We start from the raw sequence: 26,023 nt of genomic DNA, 5'->3' as shown, positions 1-26,023 counted from the left end.
GTATGATTAAATGGTGAACTGCACATCTCGGGTTATATGAAATAAATTAATTTAATAACCTCCGAAAAACCCCTTTTTTAAGAAAGTTTGCTCGAAGTTGCGCGAACGCATACTCCGAATTATTTTTAGAAATGTAATCATGTCACGCGAACGTGACCCCAATTACACAAAATATTCTTAATGGTAATATAAATTTTCTACAAATGTTTATTATGTCCATCTATTTTAGATATGAAAGTCATGGAAAATCACCGAATGGGATACCTCGAGATTTCTTGAAAAATCAAGATTTATTAGGTGTTGACCACAGGTTATATTTTAAACGTGTAAATTATATACCTCAAAACTATTCAAATTGGAAGAGTTAATGAGATGAAAGATAAATAAATAACGTGCAGCTAAAATTACCATTTTATCGTGAATACAGTATCCGTAATTTGGTTATGTACTTTTAGTACTTGATGATTATATGCACAAGTTATTTATTATTTTCCTAGGTTTAGGACTAAGTGTATGTTGTTTACAAACTTACCAAGCGAATTACATGTAAAACTAAAAAAATTAATTGATAAGCAAACCAATAGTTTTCGAAGAATTTTCATTATTCTACTCGTAGCGAACTCTACTTTGTATATCTTTGACTAAAATGTTGCAATCAGTATTCATAAATCCATTCTTCTACACAACTTGTTTTTAGTCCAAAGTTCTAATTATTTGGTTAATTTGCTTACGATGATTGAATTTGGGATAGATAAAATCAAACTAATTTTTATCTTGGCTTATGCAAGCTATTTACAAATACTAAATCTGTACTTTGTAAAATTATCGACATTATTTTTTATATACTATTTTTATAAGAAATGAGTTAATCGCATTCCTAAGATAAATGGACCATTGGTTGTTAAGAAAGAGAACTAATCTACAAATTGATTTAATAAAATGACATTACATATACCGCAAATACACATCTGAACCATCCGGAATATTCCAATATCTTTATCGTAACGAATTATATCGATTCACCTCTCACTTATAGTTATCCCCATTATTAGGCCCTATTTTGTATAAACGAGAATACTTATGTCAACTAGAATTAAACAATATCAAGCTTGACGAAGTTTACTAGCGTGGTTCCTCGATATTTTCATGTTACCAAGCGCTTAGTTAACATGGTCTAAATACAAAGTTTAAGGAATAGTCAACTTTCTACCAAGTCCCCTGTCTCGACAGTTCGAATATAACTATACTTAATGAGATTCTGAAATAAATAGAATTATTGCAAAGCTTATACTAACTTCAAAAAGAGGTCTGATGGACTAATAGCTCCCATGCCGAGCATAAGCTATATTAGTTAACTAAAAATAATTGAAACTCAACTAATGAATTTAAATGGATAGCGGACGTATTTAGAATTCCAGATTTCATTTCTTTGCAACATTGAAACTTTGCAATAACATGAGTCTAAATATATATACCTGGAAATAAGGGTAAAAGAGGTAAAATTCAGCAGTAGCAGCATCCAAAAACCAGCAATAGAGAAATATGAAGGTCAGCAAAATTTACAGCAGCACGCACACAACAGTTCAGCAGATTAAACAGCCCCAAAAAAAAATCCGTGAAAAACCAAACAAAGCAGTAACCTCAAGAAACTCCAGATTCAATCCAAACAATATCACCAAACGAACCCGGACAGATACGAGGAAACAATATTTCTGATTTTTAAAACTCAGGAAGATGTAACCTGAAACTCTCAATCTAAAAAATCAACCTTAACACTCTAACTTATAATGTAAGATTCTTTTTTTTTTCTTCTGACTTTTCTCTCTTTCTTCTCTATTTTTCTTTTTGTCCGTGTGTGTCTCTCTTTCTGTGTGTGTTCTCTTGAAATCAGTTCCAACACACCCTTTTATATAACTTGTTTCCCCCCTTTCCAGCCTATTGCCCGGACCCCCCCTTTTCTTTTCAAATCAGTTTTTCCACTCAAATAACACTAAAACTGCTTTTCTAATTAATCAGTCACTAAGGAAAACTTTCCCTTAATTTCAGCCCCTCCACTTCCTTTGGTTCCCCATTAGGATTAATTAATACCCCATTGATAAAGCACTAGCAATAAAGTATCATACTAACTGTTTTATTCCCCAAACACCCCTGAAATTCCCTTACTATTACTGCCCTGAAAGTTATAAAATTACTGGCCTACCCACTCCCTTTCAACCTGCATTGAACCTCTCCAATCTACTCAAATCCAACCACTATCTGAATTCAATTAACTACAACAGCTATAACCAATTCAAAGGTTTTAAGGCAAAGAATACCTTAAATACTAAGATTCCCAGGATTCAGAACATTGTGTACAATCAAACAGAACTTTAACTAATCAGACCATCAACCATCGAAATTAAAACCAAACAGAATGCCAAAAATGATTCAAACTTATATGAACAAACTGAACATTGACATCTAATTAATCAATTACATATACACAACACAAACAGAATTAAGCATACTAACAGGGTAATTCATGGTTTTGTTCAACACAGGGGGTTTATGAAGCTAACTATTCGACGACATTAATCAAATCGACTACGTAGTTTATAACATATACAACTTAATTACGGAAGAGAAATCGACCAAATAAAAGGGTCACTGGGAATGAAAAGATGAATTGAAAAAGTGTGGAAAATTAATCAAAACTAAAATACACAAATACACAGATAAACAAAAATCATAAATACAGAAAAAGAAAAAAGAAAAATACCTCAAACCTTCAGAACTTATACAGACACAGGCTCAAACTAGGATTCGGAGATTTTGAGGTTGAACAGACTTTACTCGAAGTATTCTCAATTGAGAATACCTCGATTAAAGTCTATTAGACCCCAATCTCTCATTTAATTTGGACAAATTCCACGATTTGGATTTTTTAGGGTTCCTGATTTTTCGATCTAAAATTCGAGCATTTCTAGACATATTCGAACAGAACCAAGATCTTTTATGTTATGGGGGAAACCTAGCGGATATCAGGTGTGAGTTTCAGGTAAGTTGGGGTAGTGTTGGGTTTTGCTCGAATCTTCGATTGAAGATTCGAGGAGCTTCGGCCTGATTCGAGCAAAATGGTTAAGGGATTCGTGAAGAGGGCAGTTAGGTGCTCTAGTGGTGTGAATTTCACGGCCATTGGAGCCGGCTCCGCCGGGTTTACGGCGAGGGAACGGGGTGGCGGCTATTAGGGTTCCTCGTCTCTGAAAGAGACGAGGTTTGATGAGAAATGAGAGGAGGGGGCCTGGTTTGGGGGGCGGGGTTAGTTTGGACCCTTTATATATGCACGTGAGGGTTGGATCCAGACCGTTCGATCTGATGAGATCAATGATCTGGATTAATCGAGTAAGTGGAACGACGTCGTTTTGTTTATCCTCAAGACCGAATCAGTTTTGGACGGGCACGGGTCGGGTGTGGAAGAATTGATCTGGAGCGTTGATCAAGTGAAATCAACGAACCAGATTGAGCATGATGAAACGACGTCGTTTAATTTAGATATAGGTGGACTGGATTTGGGACGGGTATGGGCTGGGTAGGAAGTGCAACTCTTTGGGCTTAAAACTGGCCCAATCCGATTCTTTCTTCATTTTTTGAATTCTTTTCCTTTTTCTTCTTTAATGTTCGGATTTAAATACAATTCCTAATTAATTATAAAAGCTAAATACAACTACAAATATTAATTAATACTTACAATAATTAACACGCAAATCAATGAAATCACATAAGGGCACATTTAAATGACAAAATTACAACAATTACATATTTTTTGTGATTTTTCTTTTTGTAAAACAAACCTGTTAATTCCTAAATTGAAAAACTAAATCCTAAATGCACATGCAACACATATTACATTATATTATTTTTAAATACATTAATAAAATTACACACGCACATATACCTATGCAAACAAACAGGAAATCCGTACAATATTTCCTAAAAATAACACATAATTAAAAAAAAGACCTAATTTCGGGAGTTATTTTGGAGTAATTCGTATGAGGCAAAAATCACGTGCTCACATGTATTAGCAGCTGTTTTCAAAACCAAAAGCATCGTTGTCAATCATAACAGTAGTGAACAAGCACAAATTAAAACGAAGTCTTTATGTTTTGAATGCATCAGTGTATTTCCGTTTGGAGAGGAAAGGGTAGCACTGTCTTTTCATATTATTTTTAATAGACTAGTGGCTACTATTGCTAAGCATTAAAAATGTTGGATAAAAAGTAAATATCAGCTTAAACAGTGGTTACCCCACACCATTTCCACATAATAATTTGTAAAATTGATAATGGGGAAAATTAGTTAAAAAGGACCTAGGGTAGTTTAATTCTTGCATAACTGGGTAGATAACATACCTATAGGTCCAACTAGCCTTGCCTGCTACTTGTAAATTGTGCTCTAGTTCCTGCATATTGCTTGATACTAGTTTTCATGCTTATAGGATCTTCTTTTTTTCTGCTTCACTTAGAAATTATGAGTTTAGGATCCTAAATAATGGTAATCAAACACTGTCTATGTAATTTGCGATGTCATTTAGAAATCATGTTTATAGGACCTATTTTGTGCTAACTCATTTGATTATCTGCTACTACACTTAAAAATCATGTCTTAGGACTTCACACTTACCATAATTTGACGAAGGGTAAAAATAACCTAGTTCGGATAGTTTAAAGGCAGCAATTTGTGCCTTTTTTCGCATAAAATAAAAAAAGTTGACGCAAGTCTTCTTCGTGGATCATTCTAGTCTTTTAGTCCACTCTACCAACCAATCAAAAGCATAAGAAGACCTTATTCTAATTAATTCTCAACTGCCATTGTTGCATTGGCTACCACCTGCCTACTTTTTGTTGTAGGACCATTTGATGGGAGCTGCTTTCCTATAAATAAGTCCTCCAACTTCCAATTTATTTTTTCTTTCTGGTTATAAATTCAATTTAAACTCTATAATTGACTTATTAATAGTAACACAATATATATATATATATCAATAAAAGTTTAAAATTTAAATTATTTGAAAAAAAAAAATAAGAACTAAAAGTTGAGATAATCCTTGAATTTTAAATTTGACATCTACTCTTAAATTAGGTTTATATTAAATTTAAACAATTATAAAGTTAAAAAGTTCCTTCAATTTATTTTTTGGGGACGGACCAAGTCAATGTAGTAGCTCTACCACTACCCAATTCACAAAATTAATAAAATAAACCTGCAATTACCTCAACAAAGATGATATATACCTCAACGTTATCACATATATAAGTGGAGTTTTTTTGTTGGCTTTTAAATGGACGAATTATGTTATCTATCCGTTCATGCCTTTTCTTTTCTAAGATTTTTTTTTCTAACGCTATAATGGGGAATATAGTTGCTCTTATCGGTAATCAAAATTTAATAGATATTATGATTAATTCATACGAAAACTTTAACAACAATAATTATGCCTAGATTTCGAACTAACTGACAAGTGACAAGCTTATTTGCAATATGTATAGTGTTAAAAGTAAAAATAAATAAAAGAGGAAACAGTGGCCTAAGATAAGATCTACCTCAGTTGCTGTCACCAACTTTATTAAATATTATTATCACAAATCACAATGATTGTTTCTTTTTTGCTAAGAATTGTCCTATGTTCATGCATGTCATAATATTATCTTGCTATAGGGGACAAAAGCAATATGGTAATCAAATATAATGAATATTCTGACATATTAATTTTATGTACCTATATGGCTTCGCCTGCATTATGAATACAGATGGCAATTACAGTCCCATTCTATTTAACCATTCAGAGATTGCCAACTCTGAAAACATTTCTGTTTTAAATTGTTTCATTTTCCGTAATTTACAGCTAATTTGATCAAGTATAGACGATAAATTCTTTAATAGAGATGATTTCAGAAACTACTCAAGGAATATCACACGTTACAAATTGGATTTAACTTATATACATTATTTTGCATAAAATATTTTTTATATTATCAGTGTAATTTAATTTATATTATTTGGACTCATAATGTCGGAAACAGCCTCTCTGCCTTTCCAAGGTAGGGATAAGGTTATGTATATTTTACCCTCCTCAAACCCCACTTGTGAAAAACTATTGAATTTTTTATTGTTGTTGTTGTATTTGAACTCGTATGCTGATTTGTAGTTTATGGACTCCGTTGACTCCTCCCTTGCCACCGAATCCACAACCCATTTATGCACACAATTTATTATAGATACATATTTACCTGAAAATATTTTTGAAGACTCCCTTAACCTATTGGAGCACTTACTAATCTCACTTTTCATGGACAATACTTTTAATTTTCATTTAGGTGACCTGACAACAACAACAACAATAACATACACAGTATTATCCCACACCGTGAGGTCTGGGGAGGGTAATGTATACGCACACCTTACCCTACCTTGTGAGGATAGAGAGGTTATTTCCAATAGACCCTATGCTTAGGTGACCTGACAGTATAAGAATTTATTCCCCACTTAGGGGTTGTTTGGTATGAGGTATAAGTAGATATAGTGCTGGTATAAAAGTTTAATACCACCTTAATACTTTGTTTGGTTAGCAAATCTGGTATAAGTTATTCCGGTATTATACTTAATACCGGAATAATTTATACCTTGTAGGGGGTGGGGTAATTAGTGACAGGATAACTTATATCTTCTTCTTAGAAATTATGCAATTGTCATTTTTTATACAATATACCAAACAGTGGATAAAAAATAATACCGGGATAACTAATCACAGCATAACTTATCCCAACATAACTTATCCTAGCATAGACCGTATTCAAACCGAAAGAGCCCTTAAAGTGTATAGAAGTTAGTATTGGCTTTTAAGATGTCTATACTAATCAAAATTAGAAAAGCTAAAGAGTAAGCTACAATTTAGGTAGGAGGGTGTATTATTATAAACAACTAGCAATAGTAGACAAAGAGCTTGTATAAAAAGCCCATGCCTTTTCCCACATTCTGTGTCTGTCTAAATATTTTCACAAATATTAACACATAATTAAACATTAATCTTTTTGAAGGCGGCTGCAGGGGTTGAGTAATTCTTCAGTTTGAAGGTAACCATATTACAATTTGTCTAAGTTTTCGCATAGGCTTGTTATGTTGCTCTTCAAAATCTTCTGCAGTTTTATTTATGGATTTTATGCCTTCATCCATTTTCCATTTCTTCAGGATGTAAAGCAGAGTGACAATTAAATCAAGATTCAATAGTACTTGTTCAAAATTTATGCTAATACAACACTTTTTTTTTTGTTTTCCTAAATCAAAGAATTGATCTTTAATGTATTTCTGCTTTTGTTTTTTTTTTCTTTTAAATTATTTGATCTTGACAGCCTCTGATTCAGGGACTCGTGGATTTGTTTGCAGCTATCTTATTTTTATAATGAAGTTAATATATTCAGCACTTAATTGGCTTTTAAGTGACCATATATTAGTTAATCCCGCAAAACCAATTATGTTAAACTATATTCTTAGTTACCCTTTTTGATTTATTCAGGTAAACAAATCATTTGCTCAGTGTGGAAAATTAGGGTTCATCCTCTTTAGTATTCTCTAGTCCATTAAAAAGACCAGGGAATGCTGAAAGATGTGCTTAAGTGAGATTGAAGCTCTATTTAAGCTTTCCTTTATACTTGATGACATTGCACCTCTAGTTTCATCCAGATTCTCGCATCAAATGCCAAATCCTGCTAGATATTTTCAGGGTCAAATAGTATCGTATCACGATATTAGTGAAGATGGCTGAGTTGTTCAATTCTTGATAAATCTTGCATCTTGTATATAAATATTGAGTTTAATTGCTCTGGTTTGTTGAAGTTGATATGGAGAGTAAGGGGAGTAGTGTACTAATGGAAAGGTATGAGTTAGGGAAATTGTTAGGACAAGGTACTTTTGCTAAGGTCCATCACGCAAGAGACGTCAAGACTGGATTGAATGTGGCGATAAAGATGATTGATAAGGAGAAGATTGTGAAAGTTGGGATGATTGATCAAATCAAACGCGAAATTTCGGTCATGAAATTGGTTAGACACTCTAATATTGTGCAGCTGTATGAGGTTATGGCGAGCAAAAAGAAGATCTATTTTGTGATGGAATATGTGAAAGGCGGAGAGCTATTTAATAAGGTGGCTAAAGGGAAGTTAAAAGAAGATGTTGCAAGAAAGTATTTTCAGCAGTTGATTAGTGCTATTGATTTCTGTCATAGTAGAGGAGTTTATCACAGAGATCTGAAACCGGAGAATCTATTGGTTGACGAAAATGGAAATTTAAAGATTTCAGATTTTGGATTGAGTGCCTTTGCTGAATCTAAGAGACAAGATGGTTTGCTTCATACTACATGTGGGACACCAGCTTATGTTGCACCAGAAGTGATAAACAGAAGAGGATATGATGGTGCTAAAGCTGATATTTGGTCATGCGGGGTGATATTATATGTCCTTTTGGCTGGATATCTACCATTCCATGATTCAAATTTAATGGAGATGTACAAAAAGATTGGTAAGGCTGAGTTCAGATGTCCTAACTGGTTCCCTCCTGATGCTCGCAGGCTTATATCGAAAATATTAGATCCAAATCCAAGCACAAGAATTTCCATTTCCAAGATAATGGAGAACTCTTGGTTCAAGAAAGGCTTGCAACTGAAATCAATGCTTAAAGATGCAGAGCCAAAGGAGGCAGCACTTGAAAATGATGATGCTGTTTTTAGTGTTTGTGAGAAAACAGAGCCAAAGCCCGAAATGGTGAAGCCTGCACACTTGAATGCATTTGATATTATATCATTGTCAACTGGTTTTGACTTGTCTGGTTTGTTTGAAGAAAGAAACAAAAAGAGGGAAGTTAGATTTACATCAAGGCAACCGGCGAAAACAATCATCTCAAAGCTAGAGGATGTAGCTAAGCGTTTAAAGTTGAAGGTGACGAAAAAGGATGGAGGGTTATTGAAGTTAGAAGGATCTAAAGAAGGAAGAAAAGGAGTGTTATCTATTGATACAGAAATCTTTGAAGTAACTCCAAATTTTCACTTTGTTGAGGTGAAGAAAAATAGTGGAGATACTATAGAGTATAAGAAGATGATGAAGAAGGATATAAGACCAGCATTGAAAGATATTGTGTGGACTTGGCAAGGTGATGAGCCACGGACTCTGCTGCCAGAAGAGGAAGAATTTGACACTGATTCACCTCAGAATGCACTTTAGGAACTACAATTACATTGCCAATGTAGTTATGTTTTAATGCTAGAAGATCAACTCCATTCTGTATTTTCTTTATGTTCTTGATCCAAGCTCGAGTTTACTTTTACCTTTGACTTGGTTCACGCTAGCAGTGTAAGAAGTTGTTATATTATCATTGTATTTGGTAGGTATATTGACTAACTTTTCATCCACTTTTATGAACCGTTGGTTTAATATTGACCATCTTTTAGTGACCTTAATTGCCGGTATATAAAAGTTAAACTTGTTCTAAATTGAGAACATTGTACCGATGAACCATTCTCAGTGTATCTACCTTTTTCTTCCTCAGCTGTCAATCACTTGTATTGTAAATTAATCAAGGCAAAATACAATAAAAAGACACTTAAAGTTGGCCCTCTAACTTGTTCAATGATCAAGTAGACACTTCAACTTGACACAGATATATCTCGTAAACACTGGTGACATGGCAAAATGAGTCTTTCACTCAAATTTGAGTGCGTGAAGATGCATAAAATTATATTTTTGCTTTAATGTTTTCCATGTGGACCCACTTTCTTCATCCGCAATTAAGTCATAGCCACCATCACAATCAAGCCACAACCTCAACATCACCCTCACCTCACCACCTCAACAAGGAGATGCAGTTTGTAAAAGTTATAAAAAAAATCCCACTAAAATTCAAATTAAAGTGAAAAATTAAGCAAGGAAGTAGAACGAATAGAAAATTAAAAAAAGATACGCAATTTGTTTCTTTGTTTGGGCATTTTGTACTGCAAATAAAAAAACTCATGGAGAAAAAAAAAATATGAGATTGAAAAAAGAAGGGATAAGGGAAAGAGACTAGGAAACCCAGGTGGGAAGGAGATGAAGAGAGAGGTCGCCGCTCGCCGGAGGTGAGCTTTTCCGATGAGGTTCTGTGATGGGGTGTAGATGGCTTCTCGGTTTGCAGATTCATTAAGGAACTATTAAAGGGCTTTAGAGTAAAAATTTTGAAAAAGGGTCGTTGGTTTTGGGGTGAGGGGAGTGCCAGAGAAGAAGATGGAGGATGGAAGGGGTCTGGTTTAGATTTTCAAAATGAAGAAGAAGTTGGGGTAGGGACCTGGAGGGGTAGGAAAAATTATTCTTTTTGAGTTTTTTAAACTAAGTTATCATTAAGGTGATAATTATTTTATTTTGAAATTACACATTTTCATTTGTTGACTTGACATGTCAGCACATACTGTATTTCACGCGGGTAGACTTACAAACACAAGTGTTCAAAAGGCACAATTTGGCCAACAAGAAATGTCTATTTGATCATTGAGTAAACTGGAATGTGATAGATATTTGAGGCCAACTTTAAGTGTCTCTTTATGTATTTTGCAATTGATCAAACTATTAACAATAGCTGACATCGGGAGGAAAAGAAATATATTGAAACTAATTATGAACTTCTGTATATAGTTCGAACTTGTTACTAAAAAAGTAGCTTGCAAAAAAGGCGCTTTTAGTAAGAAATAGTATCATATATCTTTTTACATACAAGGGGCACTTGGACAAAGAGACTCAATATCCACCTGGAATATATCACAGTTTTTCCATATGATACTCCATAATATACGCTAAATTTTGAAACACGCATTTTTCATTCCTTTTCCCCTTCATAGCTGGGCATCTAAATGGAGAAAATACTTTTTGCTGATAAGTGATATGTTAAGAACATGTGGTTCCCATTCTATTGTACAGGTTCTTCCACCTAGATTCTAATTTATGGATATCAAGCCATTATTGCGATCTGAACCCAAAATTTCACCAGGGAACATGCCACATACTGCCTTTTGCTAGAACTCATACGCGAAAGCACATGAAACAGAAACAGCAGGAAAAAAGAGAAGGGAAAATGTAGCAGATAGAAGACAAGGATAAGTTAGATGTCAAACAGCTGAGTAAGAGCTATATACACTAAACAGTTCCCTGTTTTAACTGTAAGGACAACAGATCAAAACCTGTATAGGTGCAAGCAAGCCCCCATATTTCCTCTTTCTCGCTTGAAAAATGCATCATAACAAATGCACGAACCTCAACCAAAAACGAAAAATAAAAGGCTTCCTTCACTGCTTAGTCCTTCAAAAACTTCGCTGAACCTTGCAGAGAAATGCAGTATAAATGGAAGTACTGTCTATGCCTTAATAGGACATCTATATGAGTTGTATCCAAAACTATGTAACATGTAAGTGGAAACAGCTCTATTCATCTATATCAGCGATTGCCCCTCTGTGTCAAAAAGATCAAAAGAGAAGTACTCAGCCGTATCATAATTGATTTTTACTTGATTAGAAGCGCATACGTGGAAACATACATCGCTATCATCTAATGTAACTCTTCCTTTTTAGAGAAAAGAAGATACAATGAGTGCAGCATTCTAAACTGTCCTCCCAAAAAGAGGGTACTTTCCTCCTCAGTAACAGGAGGGTGTGTTCAAGTCCCTTGTACTCTATCCCATTTTTTCCTTTTTCTTTCTTTTTTTTTATTCAGAAGACCAAAAAGACTGTACATTTGGTGTGGAATATAAGCCACCAACAGAGGACCTAGCCATCGGTGAGCTTCCAAAAGCTTCACCCGTATGCTGCGGAGTCCAGTCCTTTCTGGAAAAAAAATAGATGAGTAAATCACGAGTAAGATGGTGTTGAAAAAAAGAGGAGAGGGAAAAGAGAACCTTTTACAAAATAGAAAGAAATAGTAACCAAGATCACCAGAACAAAGAGTTCAACAATCTATTTCCAAGACACTCCCATAAGAAAAACATGTCAAAAGCAACTTATCATCCCAGAAAAACACCAGCATCACCAAGTTACAAATCCATAACCAAAGCTTAAAAATGCTTATCAAGAAAAACCAAGAAGGCACCAATGATAGGAATAGAAAGGAACAAGACCATTCATATCCATAACCTATTTTGCAATCCAAGTCAACATTGAAAAACTTAAATATAATGCTTGATTTCATTAACTATAGCAAATACGCCTCATTTAGCTAGTTATGTCAGCTATATGAATCCTCAATATCCAATTCGATCCACTTGGACTCATCTCAACCTGTGTAAACACGTGCTTCGTGCGCACGTTCTAACATACTGCGGGGAAAACATTGCAAATCGATATGAACTTTTGTCAATATGCCACCATTAAATTACTTGGCACAGCTTAGTATCTGCTTACAGGTGCTCAATAAAGCTAATGGCCATAGTTCAAAAAACAATTCATATAAGCCACTAGTTAGTTTTCACCAGACCTTATAAGTAGCTTTGAGCTAGTACTAAATGTTAAATAGCCATAAGTGGAGGTTCCAATATTTTGTTTAAAAAAAGATTCTCATTCACAAAATGTTTTGCTCAAGGAAGGGGAGGGATTAGGGAGCGGGAAGATGACTGTTGATTTACTTCCATTATGAACAGATTTGTTCTTTCCCTCCATTTGTTTACCATAGCAGGAAGGATGTAAACTGGCATCTACATTCTGCCTCCAACTTTGCCGGGATTGAAAACTAATGTAGAATTATTAATGCTTTTTAAATAAATTTTATAGGAAAAAAAAAGAGCCAACCTCAAATTCAAGAAGAATACATCAAGTCTACCTACATATAGGATTTTTTTTTTTGGGGGGGGGGGGGGGGGGTAAGGTACATACAGAAAATCCTTTCAACAAGTACAATCATCAATCCAAGTTGGAGTGGATGTATATACAAAAAAGTGAAACCACCATGGCACCATCTGCACCTAAGAGAAGGACTCCGTCTACAGCTCTATGACCTCTTTCTAGCGATGTTGTCATCATACTGTCTGAGGAATACAAAATAATTCCTTAACTGTTTCAGGTATTTTCAGCTTACACCAAAAGAACTTCAGCATTCTATTCCACAGTTATACCAAAAGTTTGCAAAGTACAGAAAGATACATCCTCCCCCATTTCTTTGCTCATGAAGCCCCAACTGATAAGTGATGCCTCATTAAATTCTCAGCCCGTTATATATAGCACTCTAGGTCGCCATCCAAACGAAAAGATTGACTTCATATGTTTACCTGCCATTCTAATTTTAATTCTTTACCACACGAGGAAGATGCCTTTACACCACTTTTTTTACTAGTGCCCCTGCATTCCTCCTCTTCTCACCCCAATCAAACGTAGTATTGACGTTTATAAGTTCAAGCTGGGGGCAGAAGAGCTATTAAGCTTTACCCAAATATAATGCTAAGTTACACCAATAGGTCCGTCAGCCGCTCATCCAAACTGCTGGTTTCGCTGCCTAGCAAGTGCAGAAACATGGCTCTGAATTGTCCATGCACCTAATAGTGGTGTCATTAGTCAACTTAAAGACAATCATTTAGGTTCCATATCTACTTCAACAGTGACTAGTTGAATTAGGACAATTTTTCTCTAAAATGAATATGAAAGGAACAACAGCAGAGAAGGGACCCCTAACTCGTTAACACTTGGTTATGTAATTGACAATGATGCCCGAAGCATGGACCAGTCACCGGGATGCAGTTGTCCGTATTCTTCGACATATAAATATCAGCCCCATTTAAAATCAAGCTCGGGCAAAGGATTGTTTTTTGAGGATCAAAGTCATGAGCAATTTGTTGGATACACAGACATTGATCAGGTGGGATCACCTTCTGGTATGTGGTCTACGTATGGATATTGTGTCCTAGTATGAGGTAATTTAGTATCTCGGAAAAGCAAAAAACAAAATTTGGTCCCTCTATCTAGTGCAAAAGCAGAATACTGAGCAATACTTGTGGCAACTTACAAACTAATTTGGACTAAACAGTTGCTGAGAGAATTGAAGTTTTGGAGAAATCAGCTAGATGGAACTTGTGCGCAATAACCAAACTGCTCTTCATCCGGTATTTCATGAGAACAAAATATATTGATATTGACAGTTAGTTCATTAGTGAAAAGATACTCACAGGAGATATTTTTACGAAATTCGTAATGTCAAAAATAAGCTTGCAGATAATTCCACTAAGTCCCTCACTCTCGTATCAACTATATTTTTAACAAGCTTGGTACATATGATTTATATGCACCAGCTTAAGAGAAAGTGTCAGAATCTTGTAGATAATCTAGGAGTCTAGGATGTTGTGAATATAGCATGATTTACTCCCTGTGACTACGTTTTTTATTCTCTTTCCTTTCTTAGGACATGTATACTCAGCTAGTTAAACCCCAATAGCTTGAAGGAATAATCAAGTTGAGTTCTCTCAATATCTTCTACCTTGTATTATTTCTCACACTATTTATGTGTAAACACACGTCCAAATGATGCGGTATGAATATTAAAGGATTCATAGCCTGATCTTAATTTTGGATTCAATTGTCCAAGACAAAATAGTCCCAAGATGTATCTAGTTCAGGTTCTATCTAACTTCAAATCAGTGTTATCAAAAGTGCGCTTAAGCCCTGAAGCAAGGCTCGAAACATGTTGAGCGCTTCACCTTGCTTAGCGGGTGCTTTAGTGTTGTCATCAAGGCTCTAAGGCATACTTTTCCTTGACAATGAGCGTAATCCTGAAGAGGCGACACTAAACAATTGGTATTTCACTTTATCATAAATTTTCTTCAATTTCGTTGTCCATATATTTGTTATTTATGCTTATATATATTAGTCTTGGACTACACGTACATATTTATCACTTTTCTCCATTTGCGCCTTGCTTTATTAAAGCTCACGCTTTATTTGCGCTTAAAGTCCCAACAGACCTTAGAGTTTTTTTGCGCTTTTCGCCTTTGATAACACTACTTCAAATATATTTGCAACTTTCTGTAAGCACACAAGAGCTCTCCCTTAGGCACACACTCTCATAGTTACAAACATGTTGAAATGTCCTACTCCTCTATGGGTAAAAGTAACGGCACTATCTATAGTCAAAAGGAAGCCAACATGTACATATGGCTATCAGATGCATATGAATGGATAAGACACATGTAAGCAAGCACCTCTAGACCTTATTCAGACAAGAGATAACAGTAGCCAACCATGATGTAAATACTTTTGTCGAGTCTCTGGAATCCTTTATAATTGAAGGAATTAGAGATATTTTTTAAGTACATACCAGCACTCTTTTGGATGAATAAATGAAATTCACAACAAATGGCCAACCATTATGAAAACACAGAAGAAACTCTCAACAGCGACTAGGAGAAAAGAGAAGATTCAGATAATATTGACGCAAAAGTACAGCAAATAGGCTACCTCAAATTGCTTCAAACTTTCAAACAGAGGCAAACACATTTACTTTACTTTTGTTCCAATTGGCAAGAGAAATTAGTGGTTTTCTTTTGCTTACTTGGCCCAACAATTAGGCGGAGACGACGCAAATGGATGGTTAGTAGCAGTAGCATTAGGACTCCCATACATCATTTCACTTTGAGCAGCATCCTCAAACTTGAGAGAAAATTGACTTTCACCTCCTGAATATGTACCAAAAGGAGCCTTTGGATACCTGCTTTCAGCACTACCAGGCAAAACAGTACTCAGTGTCCCACCATTCTGGCAACTTCCTGTATAAACTGTTTGGGAAGAATGACAGACGGAGAGTTGTTCATCATTTTTAAACAGTGAAGCCATTGTCCTTGGAGGTGCAGGAGGCACGTTTGATGTATTCAAATCTGTATTCAAACACCAGTTGGTTGGAGAACCTATCAAACTTAGACCAGCTTGACCAAGCGGAGAGCTATTCCACATCTGCCATGTTCCCGTATCATTTGCATTATTTGAAACATTCATTGGCACAGTGCGCATGTCCTGAGCATTAGGATTGTTGAAAAGAAAAGACCCAGCATGCCTTTCCTCTGGAACACGCATCCGTGATATTGGAGACTCAATTGGTGAAGGCCTGGTCAGTTGGGAAGATGCCTTCACACTTCTTACCACACCTGGGTTGTCAATTCCTGTATCTGACACAAAGCCAAGGTCCACCTCCAGTTGAAAGTCATCAAGGGACTCACAAACTGGACCAAGCAATGACACAGGGTCTGGAACATAACAAGGATCTTCAAAATTCTCCAACTCTTCTGCCAATAACTGACCTGGTCCTTCTCCAATTCGAGAATGTGGCGCTCCCGGTGATGATGGAACAGTTGTACTACAACTTGTGGGTCCACAAGGAAAAGAAGTTAAAGTGAAAGGCGATGGGAGACCAAAGCTAATGGGGTTGTCGAAAGTTTGAGTAGCTGGAGGCTGACAGGGAGGGCTCACAATTTCTGCTTGGGGCTTAACACTTGGTCTGCTGATTACATTGGAAGAGGGGGAAGAAACAGTGGATGATCGAGTGAATAGTTGTTGCCAAGATTTTTTAGGAGCTGTACATGGTTGAGGTTCAATAAGCACCTGTAAAGAACAGATTAAACTGACAGCTTAACAGGAGTCCAATATCTCATTGAACAACAGCCAAAATTATATCTCGATATGATATGAATCTATCTGTAGGTTCACGTCAACTCAACAAGATGAACAGGCCAAAATTTGAAAAACAAAAAATGGTAAACAAAGTTATCAGCTGCAAGATTAAGCAGAATTCTTTAATAAGTACCAAGCAAGACACTTGATGAGAAGGAAAAATACTACACTACTGTGATACAGAACAAAACATTTTCAAAAACACTTGATGAGAAGGAGCACTTTGTTATAAGCAATTGAAATAGAAGATGACGAAAAACTTACAGGCCTATTCATACTCCTGTCATCTCCAATTGGATTCAGCTTTCCAGGTACCCGATCTGGCTGAAATAGTTCCCTCCTAGAGGCATAATGAACAGGGTCTACTGAAGTATTAGATTTCTGCTCTCTTGGAACTGGAGTAGTATTACTCTTGCCAAAAAAACCACCTCCAGTAAATGCTCTAGAAGATGATAAGAAAGTACCCCTCATACGATCCAAGTACCGAGTACCAACATTTCCATGGTTAGTATTGCTAGAAGAAACACCCTTAAAACCGTGTACAACTTCTACATTATGTGTCTTAATACTTTCGAGCCCATTTTTTTGTTGCTGCCTTCTATCACCATCACTTCGCTTATTTCGCGCACTCTCCTTGCCTTGTCTTTTATCCAGCTCTTCTGCATCTGAGTTGCTTTTGCTAGATCCCCTGTCCCTATCTTTCTTCTTCTCTTGCCGCTTCTTTTCGGCTTCCTTTTTACTGTCCCGTACTTTAGCAGAGGGAGACCCCTTCCCCCACTCTTTCTCTGCCTCCATTTTTTCATCCCGCAATCTCCTACGTTCTTCCACCAGCCTAGCGACCTCCTCTCTTTGCTTTCGCTCCTCCTCCTCCGCTAGCTCTTTCTCCAACCTAGCCAACCTCTTCTCCTCAGCTTTTCTCCTAGCTTTCTCCCCTCTACTCTCCTGACAATTCCCCCCATTATCACCTCTCTTATCCATCATTGCCCTCCGTTCTGCATCCATTGAAGCATCACCTCTAGAGGAACTAATCCTAAAAACCTTTCTACAGAGCCACATGATACTTAAGAAAAAAGCAGTCAGTGCCTTGCAGGCAAAAGTAAAAACACGAGAATATGACTTCTCTGCTAAACAGTGCTCCACCCCAAAGTATCCACCGCCACCATTGTTGCTCCAAGAATCCGACTTGCTAACAAAAGACCCACCACCACCAACCCAATTCCCATTCTCTAACCAATCCTGCCCCCCACACATCCACCTGTTGTCCGACCAAACCTTTCCACCATTTAACATTTTCCCACCTTTCCCAACCAAATCTTTCAAAATCCCCGAATTTGAAAGCCCCAACCCTGGCGGCACAGGCAAGTCTAAAATGGGTCTCTTAGAAATATGCCCACAATATGAACACATGAACTTGCCCGCACCAGGATTCTGATCCCTATACGGAGTCAAACAATTCCTACACCTCCTTGTTGCGGTCTTCCTCAATTTCTGCATTTCAATAGCCTCAAACCTCTTCCTTTCCCTAAGCCTAGCATTTCTTCTTGCCCGCCAAGCAGACAACTTAGGCATCAAAACCTCATACCAGCCAAGAGTAACCACAAGCACAATCACACATGCTAACCTTGGTGATGTGATTTCAAACCTAAATGCAGGTGGAAATAACTGTGATAATGCCCATAAACCAATCAATGGAATCACTAACCAAGGTAACATGGTTGCAACTCTTCGTGACCACTTTTGGATGGAACACAGTATACACATTATCCTTTTCAACCCCACAACCTATCAAAAATCAAATTTTTTTCTTAACTCCCCAAAAATATTACTAATAAAATCAATTAATATCTCAAATCTTCCCTTCTGTAACAACAACAACAATAACCACAGGTTCACCAATCCAATGCAAAACCCTAGCTTTGAAACTTCCCCCTTTCCCCCCAATTTTTTCAATCCTTCAAAACCCTAACAAAGCGAATCGTGATAGAAAGCACCTATGAAGCGGGAACAAATAGGTTAGGGTTTCAAAGTTTTATTTTAGCTCAATAACCTAAATGACACGGAAAGAATAATTTTTAAAAATTTTACGAAAATGGCTAAAAATCGAGGTGCTTACTAATTCGATGCCCATCGGAGATTCATTGGAAAATAATCGGCGACCGGAGACAGTGACGGTCTCTTCGGATGCAATTTTCCGGCGAAATATTTTGTGAAGATTGTTGGATTGATGAAAGAGAAAATATTTTTAAAGGAGATAAAGAGAGAAAAATAAGTTTGGTTTCTTTGTATAGGCATTGATTGAACCGGAGTTATTAATTAAACCAGACCGGTACGGGTTGCTGTTGGCAGTGATTAGTGGAGTAGTAATAATAATATAATCTGAAGATTGTAATCTAATTACAGTTGATAAGTTCCTAATTAATGCCCCCAATTTATTTTAGATCCCCATCAGATGTTCCTTAAAGACAATTGCATTTATTACACTCTTTTTTTTAGATATTGTTGCTCATTTATTCTTAGTAATTGAAAATTTGTTGAGTGGAATTCTATCATACTTGTGTATAGGTCAGGCCATCAATGAACGTGCATTTTGTTCCCCAATTTCTTTATAATTGTGTTAATTAGTCATTTATATTAAGGTAGATTTAAACTGTAGAGTGAATAGATTTAAATTTCTTACTATATATGTATAAGGATAACATAACACACACATTTTTTACTAGGCGTATTAAATATGTGCGTTTCTTCGGTCAAAAATAATAGATGCGAGATTAGATTTGTATTTGCTTTTAAGAAGTAAAATTTTTGTGAGAAGCATAAGTTTATACTCGAAAAATGGAAACACAATAATTAATGTTATCAACACCTCTTTTGTTTCATTTATAAAAAAAAAATTATTTTAAGCATTTTCTAAATAAAAGATTGAGATCATTATTTTTTGATTTTCTCTTTTAACTTGCGATAAAGAAAAAGGTCTATATATCATTTTCTTCTATTTATGTATATGATACAAGTCAACTTAACTTTTCTAATGTTACTTTTGGTTTATTAGTGGGTGAGTGTACTTTAAACGTCGTTAGCGCGTACGCACCGCAAGTAGGTTGTGACGAGGAGATTAAAAGGCGTTTTTGGGAAGGGTTGGATGACATTGTTCGTAGTATTCCACCTTCCGAGAGGTTATTCATAGGAGGGGATTTCAATGGCCATATTGGGTCGTCTGCAAGTGGTTATACTGAGGTGCATGGCGGCTTTGGTTTCGGGGAACGGAACGGAGGGGCATCTCACTGCTGGATTTTGCCAAGGCATTCGATCTAGTGATTGCAAACTCGAGTTTTCCGAAGCGAGAGGAGCATTTGGTTACTTACCAAAGTTCGGTGGCGAAGACTCAAATTGACTATCTCCTCCTCAGGAGATGCGACAGAAGGTTGTGCGAGGATTGCAAAGTTATCCCAGGTGAGACCCTTGCAACGCAACATAGGCTCTTGGTGATGGACGTTAGTATTATGATAAGAAGGAAACAGAGGTCAGTACGAGGCCGCCCGAGGATTAGGTGGGGCGCCTTGACTAAGGTTAAAGCCCAGGAGTTGGAAGGAAGGTTGTCGGCAATGGGAGCTTGGAGAAGTAGTGGGGACGCAAACACTATGTGGTCGACAACGGCGGACTATATAAGGAAGGCGGCGAGAGAGGTGTTAGGGGTATCTTCAGGCCGCACCGGTGGCCACAAAGGAGACTGGTGGTGGAATGCAGTTGTACAAGGTAGAGTGGAAGCGAAGAAGGTGGCTTACCTGCGGTTAGTGGGGAGCACTAGAGAGGAGGAGAAGAGAGCAAACATTGCGAGATATAAGGTAGCTAGGAAGGAGACAAAGATGGCAGTGACAGAGGCAAAGACGGCAGCTTTTGCTCGTTTGTATGAGGAACTAGGGAACAAAGGCGGGGAGAAGAAGTTACTCCGACTCGCTAAGGTGAGAGAGAGGACGGCTCGGGATTTTGACCAAGTGAGGTGCATAAAAGATGAGGACGGCAAAGTTTTGTTGGGGGATGACCAGATAAAGAGGAGATGGCAGACCTACTTTCATAAACTTCTAAGTGAGGAAGAGGATCAGGATATTGTACTAGATGAATTGAGGAACGCCGAAAGCCCCCATGTACTAAGTGATTGTCGGGACATTAAGGTCGATGAGGTCATGGAGGCAATGCGTAAGATGAGTAGGGGCAGAGCTACCGGACCAGATGAAATTCCGGTTGAGCTTTGGAGGTGTGTGGGTAGAGCAAGCTTGGAATGGCTTACTAAGTTGCTTAATGTTATATCCAAGACTAATAGGATGCCCGAAGAGTGGAGGTGGAGTACAATGGTCCCGTTGTATAAGAACAAAGGCGATATCCAGATCTGTAACAACTATAGGGGTATTAAATTACTAAGTCATACCATGAAAGTCTGGGAGAGAGTGGTAGAAATGAGAGTGCGAAGGACGGTGTCTATTTCAGACAACCAGTTCGGGTTCATGCCGGGGCGATCTACCACAGAAGCTATCCACCTTATTAGGAGGATGGTGGAACAATACAGGGATAAGAAGAAGGATCTCCACATGGTGTTTATCGATCTAGAGAAAGCGTACGACAGGGTTCTTAGGGAGGTCTTATGGAGATGCTTAGAGGCTAAAGGGGTCCTGGTTGCCTACATTAGGGCGATTAAGGACATGTATGATGGAGCTAAGACTCGGGTTAGGACAGCAGGAGGCGATTCAGATTATTTTCCGGTTATTACGGGGTTGCACCAAGGGTCTGCATTCAGCCCTTTCCTATTTGCCCTGGTGATGGATGCTATAACGCATCATATTCAGGGGGAGGTGCCATGGTGCATGCTATTTGCTGATGACATAGTCCTAATCGACGAGACACGACGCGACGTCAGCGAGAGGTTAGAGGTTTGGAGACATACCCTTGAGTCCAAAGGTTTCAGGTTGAGCAGGACGAAGACGGAATACCTTGAGTGCAAATTTGGGGCAGAGCCGACGGAAGCGGGAGTGGAAGTGAGGCTTGATTCTCAAGTCATCCCTAAGAGGGGTAGTTTCAAGTACCTGGGGTCGTTTATTCAGGGGTCCGGGGAGATCGACGAGGATGTCACACACCGTATAGGGGTGGGGTGGATGAAATGGAGGTTAGCGACGGGAGTCCTGTGTGACAAGAAAGTGCCACTGTTACTGAAAGGTAAATTTTATAGGGCAGTGGTTAGGCCTGCTATGTTGTATGGGACCGAGTGTTGGCCGGTGAAGATCTCACACATCCAGAGGATGAAAGTTGCAGAGATGAGGATGTTGAGGTGGATGTGCGGGCATACAAGGAAGGATAAGATTAGAAATGAAGATATTCGAGAGAAGGTGGGGGTGGCCCCCATGGAGGACAAGATGCGGGAAGCAAGACTCAGATGGTTCGGGCACATTCAGAGGAGGAACACTGATGCACCGGTGAGAAGGTGTGAACGACTGGCGGTGGTGGGTACGAGGAGAGGTAGAGGGAGACCTAAGAAATATTGGGGAGAGGTGATCAGACAGGATATGGCGCGACTTAGGGTTACTGAGGACATGACCCTAAACAGGGAATTGTGGAGATCGAGCATTAAGGTTGTAGGTTAGGGAAATTGTGATGTCTTTTTTACAGCGCACTAGAGTGAGACTAGCCAGTTAGAAATTAGTCTTAGAATGCTATTGATCAACTACTAATGATGTGCTTTATCTTCTGTGTATTAATACCTTACATCTTTCTCGTATTTCCTATATCTCTTATATTGCTGTTACTTTGTTTTTTATGGTATTTATGTTATGTTATGGGTTTTATGGTATTTTATGTTGTTTTATTATGAGTATATTGATAGTACTAATATAGTGTCTCTTGTTGCCTCTTCGAGCCGAGGGTCTCCTGGAAACAGCCTCTCTGCCCCTTGGGGTAGAGGTAAGGTCTGCGTACATATTACCCTCCCCAGACCCCACTTGTGGAATTACGCTGGGTTGTTGTTGTTGTTGTACTTTTGGTCTATTAGTATGTCATATTCTACTAATACATTGTCAAACGCATGTTATCTTATTAACTTTTAGGCGTCGTTTGGTTACGTGGGATATCTCAATATAGAAATTAAGATTAAATTTATTTCATATTTAATTACTAGTATTAAAATAATACTAGTATAATTTTATACTAAATAGTAGTATAAACTTATCCCATATTAGGGGTGGAATAATAATACCAAAATTATAATCCCTTGGATAAAAATTTCATAAAACAAATTACCCCTCAAAAATCCTTTTTCACCGCATTAGTACATCTATTTTAATCACTTTTCCACAAATCCTTTTTTTCTCCAGCGATACAACCGAACGAGCTTGGCATATCAAACATGGCTCCCTGATATCACGAGAGAGAATCATTAGATGCTTCTCTTTTTCTATAAGTTTTTATTAATTTCTTTTCTTTCCTTCTCTTGTTACTTCCTCGGTCTCATTCTCTATTATACATGAAATCCTTTTGCTAAAGGAAATCTCTTCTATTTTTGTTACTTCTCTTTGACCAAAGTATATATTCCCCAAGATCTAGCCAATAGAGAGAAGTCTTTAGAAACAATAGGTTGAGAAAGTAAGAGAACGCTCCGCATTTTCTTATCTTCTTCCCCCCCCCCCTCAAGGAGTAGTACGAAAAGAGGGATTAGCATTGTTGACCCAATGATTAAGCACTAACACTTTCCTCGTCGGAGCTTCGTGCACTGGGAAAAGGCTGACGTGACGGAAGACTGGTCACTAGTTACAAAACTCCAATAAGATATCGAGAGGGCTTTTAAATTTTCTATTTCTGTTTGTTGATTAATAATTGTTAGGGTTTAGATTTTGGTTTGTACTTTTTTTATTTGCTGAAACTCGAAAATTATTAGTATTATCTTACATTGCAAATGGAATTTCAGTGAGATATTAAAGATTTTGACCAGTTTCAACCTCATCACACCCAAGTTGCGCTACGCGGCAATAAATGTAGGTGAAAAAATTAAGTGATAACCCGAAATCGAAATTACCACTAGATTTGAAATAGATTTAGATTCTAGGAAGTTAATTTCAAGTGAAAAACCAAACTAATTTGATTTAACGCATACAAATCCTACCAGATTCCTATCCCGTGGTCTTAATAGCTAACTTTACTCTACATGATTAAAAAAAAAGAAGAAGCAAACTTTACTTTAATCAACAAAAATTCTTTTATTTAAGTTAATCTCTGTGACATATATTTCTGTTATATTATACTCTTTTGTGTTATTTTAAGTTATATTATGCCAAATAGATTCTTTAGAAGATTTATAGGTGTATATACTAAAATGAAGAGAATAGGGAGGAGACCCAATTTGGGTAACTAACACAAATAAGGGACATGCTAAACTTCCTCATTTGCTAACTTGTGAAGGCTTCTCCAAAACTTTGGATCGGAAACTTTTTAACAAAAACCTTTTCTTTCTCTTTCTTTTTGTTTATATTTTTAATTTTTTGATTTTAGATAGATTATATATTTTGTAGTTACTACTATAAACACATGTATTTTGCTAGCTTGCTATATGAATTTGGAAAACTATTAAGTTCACTTCTTTTTATTTTTTTACTTGATCAACTTTCCCACAAGATCATAAATGAGTAATCACGCAACCCCTTCTGACCAAGTGTCTAAATGTCAAGGAGATCAATACCTCAGTGCCAAAGAAGATGAACATTAGAAGAAGAACGCAGTTTTATTGATAGTTTAAAAGATTCATGTACTAAAGATTGAAGAACTGATAATGGAACCTTCAAGAATAGATATTTGATGAAATTAGTGCATCATTTATAGAGAATCCATCCTAGCAGTTGATTAAAATCTATTCCACATATCATTTCTAAACTTAAAGCGTAAAAGAGAGATTATAGAACTATAGCTTTATTTAAAAGTCAAAATGTATTAGGCTTTCAATATGGTGAAGGAAGAATTATAGTTGGTAATTCAAAAAAATGGGATATCTTTATTAAGGTAAAAAAAATTATTTTCAAGCCATCAAATATGTTAGTTTGATGAAGAGAATACTGGAGGAAGTCTGGGAATCACTTTGGAGCATAGTCAATTAAGCGGAGGAAATGAAAATAATATTGTCTAGAGGAGTGCTTTAGGTAGTGCATGTACCAAGGGAAGGAAATAAGTTAGCAGATCATTTAGCTAACTTAATACTCGAACAACAAGCCTTGGTACAGGTACATTCATTTGAGGAACTAGACACAGAATGGAGGAAGATATTGAACAGTGACAAGCTACAAATACCCTACATTAGGGTAAGAACTGCCAAGCCAAACTCCAAATGATCATGCATTCCAATGAACTGAAGTCGATGAGGTGTTCCTTGGTAATAAGGTGGTTGATGAGGATATATACCGGAGACTATGGTAAGGTCATAGGGGAAGGAGATCTCACTGCACTTTCTACTCGAATCTATTGTGAGGAGAGTAGAAATTTTTTTTTTCGCTAACATGGTTTCTTGTTTTGCAGGTACTTTAGAGGGTGCTTGGTTCTATGTGATGGACAAGCCTATTAGGGTGGTATTAGTATCTTTGATACTCATTCCCTGTAGGTGTAGTCACTACATAGACCAGCCCAAATACTTACTTAACAAGGTAGGGAGAAGACTGCACATGAGTCAACCAAACTGGAGCATTATAGAATTATAGTTTGATGTAGATGTGAAATACCGTACTAGAAGATGCAACTTCCTGGGCGTCACACAAGTTAATACTAGCAGGCCCCATGACAACACAAAGGTTGTGGACATGTGCATTGATCGAAGCCTACCCTGCACTACTATTGAGTAGCGAGAGAGGATCGAAGCAGTTTTTATCAGATTTAGGGTCGGGATCCATTTCCACAGAGAGCTAGAAGTTGAAGTCGGATATCTATCTAATTTAGGGTTGTGTATGTGTTTCAAATTACACTTCTAAACATTTTTGAGTTTTTGTTTTACTTCTACTTTTATCAAACTACAATGATGAATTAAACTAGAATAAGCTAAGAGTAAAATGTTGCGGGTTGCTCAAATAGTTTAAAAGGCACTAGGGTAACTTCTGCCTAGGTGGTCAATTAACGAATACTTGAGTCTAAGGCATGATTGACATATTTGGGGAGCATGATATAATTGTTGCACGATTTTACCCACTCTACACCTCTCGGTGGTTCGAGTGATTTTGCCCGAATTGACTTTCTCAAGACCAATTGGGTATGCAAATTTGCGCAAGTAATCAAGGTTCAAGTCGGGTATTACTCTCTCAAGGTTTAACCCTTTAATTGGAG

At 37.0% G+C, this 26,023-nt stretch overlaps 2 protein-coding genes across 2 annotated transcripts; one reads left to right on the top strand and one right to left on the bottom strand.

Annotated features, from left to right (window-relative positions):
• The first annotated feature begins 6,923 nt into the window (after positions 1 to 6,923).
• On the top strand, positions 6,924 to 9,439 carry LOC104232638 (CBL-interacting protein kinase 2-like). Its single transcript, XM_009785894.2, has 2 exons — positions 6,924 to 7,112; positions 7,553 to 9,439. Exon 2 carries the CDS (start codon positions 7,878 to 7,880, stop codon positions 9,249 to 9,251), a length of 1,374 nt encoding a protein of 457 aa, XP_009784196.1. The 5' UTR covers positions 6,924 to 7,112; positions 7,553 to 7,877; the 3' UTR covers positions 9,252 to 9,439.
• A 2,098-nt stretch (positions 9,440 to 11,537) lies between these two features.
• LOC104232639 (stress response protein nst1-like) lies at positions 11,538 to 18,940 on the bottom strand. The gene is made up of 4 exons (XM_009785895.2): positions 18,801 to 18,940; positions 16,952 to 18,678; positions 15,576 to 16,618; positions 11,538 to 11,872 (listed from the first exon to the last, which is right to left on the bottom strand). The coding sequence occupies exons 2-4, from the start codon at positions 18,446 to 18,448 to the stop codon at positions 11,755 to 11,757; spliced, it is 2,658 nt and encodes an 885-aa protein (XP_009784197.1). The 5' UTR covers positions 18,449 to 18,678; positions 18,801 to 18,940; the 3' UTR covers positions 11,538 to 11,754.
• Positions 18,941 to 26,023: the final 7,083 nt, after the last annotated feature.

Source organism: Nicotiana sylvestris, chromosome 7 (assembly GCF_000393655.2).
Source record: "Nicotiana sylvestris chromosome 7, ASM39365v2, whole genome shotgun sequence".
Taxonomy (NCBI): Eukaryota; Viridiplantae; Streptophyta; class Magnoliopsida; order Solanales; family Solanaceae; genus Nicotiana; species Nicotiana sylvestris.
The sequence above is the reverse complement of the archived record's forward strand: the minus strand, read 5'-3'. Positions and strand labels throughout refer to the sequence as shown.

What these genes read in the sequence shown, in the direction of transcription:
- LOC104232638 (XM_009785894.2), top strand. Translation starts at nt 7,878, where the DNA reads ATGGAGAGTAAGGGGAGTAGTGTACTAATGGAAAGGTATGAGTTAGGG.
- LOC104232639 (XM_009785895.2), bottom strand. Translation starts at nt 18,448, where the DNA reads ATGTGTATACTGTGTTCCATCCAAAAGTGGTCACGAAGAGTTGCAACC. An exon ending in ACAGGAGTATGAATAGGCCT is followed by an intron (nt 16,619 to 16,951) that starts GTAAGTTTTTCG and finishes TGTTCTTTACAG; the next exon opens with GTGCTTATTGAACCTCAACC. An exon ending in CCGCCTAATTGTTGGGCCAA is followed by an intron (nt 11,873 to 15,575) that starts GTAAGCAAAAGA and finishes TTTTTTTTCCAG; the next exon opens with AAAGGACTGGACTCCGCAGC.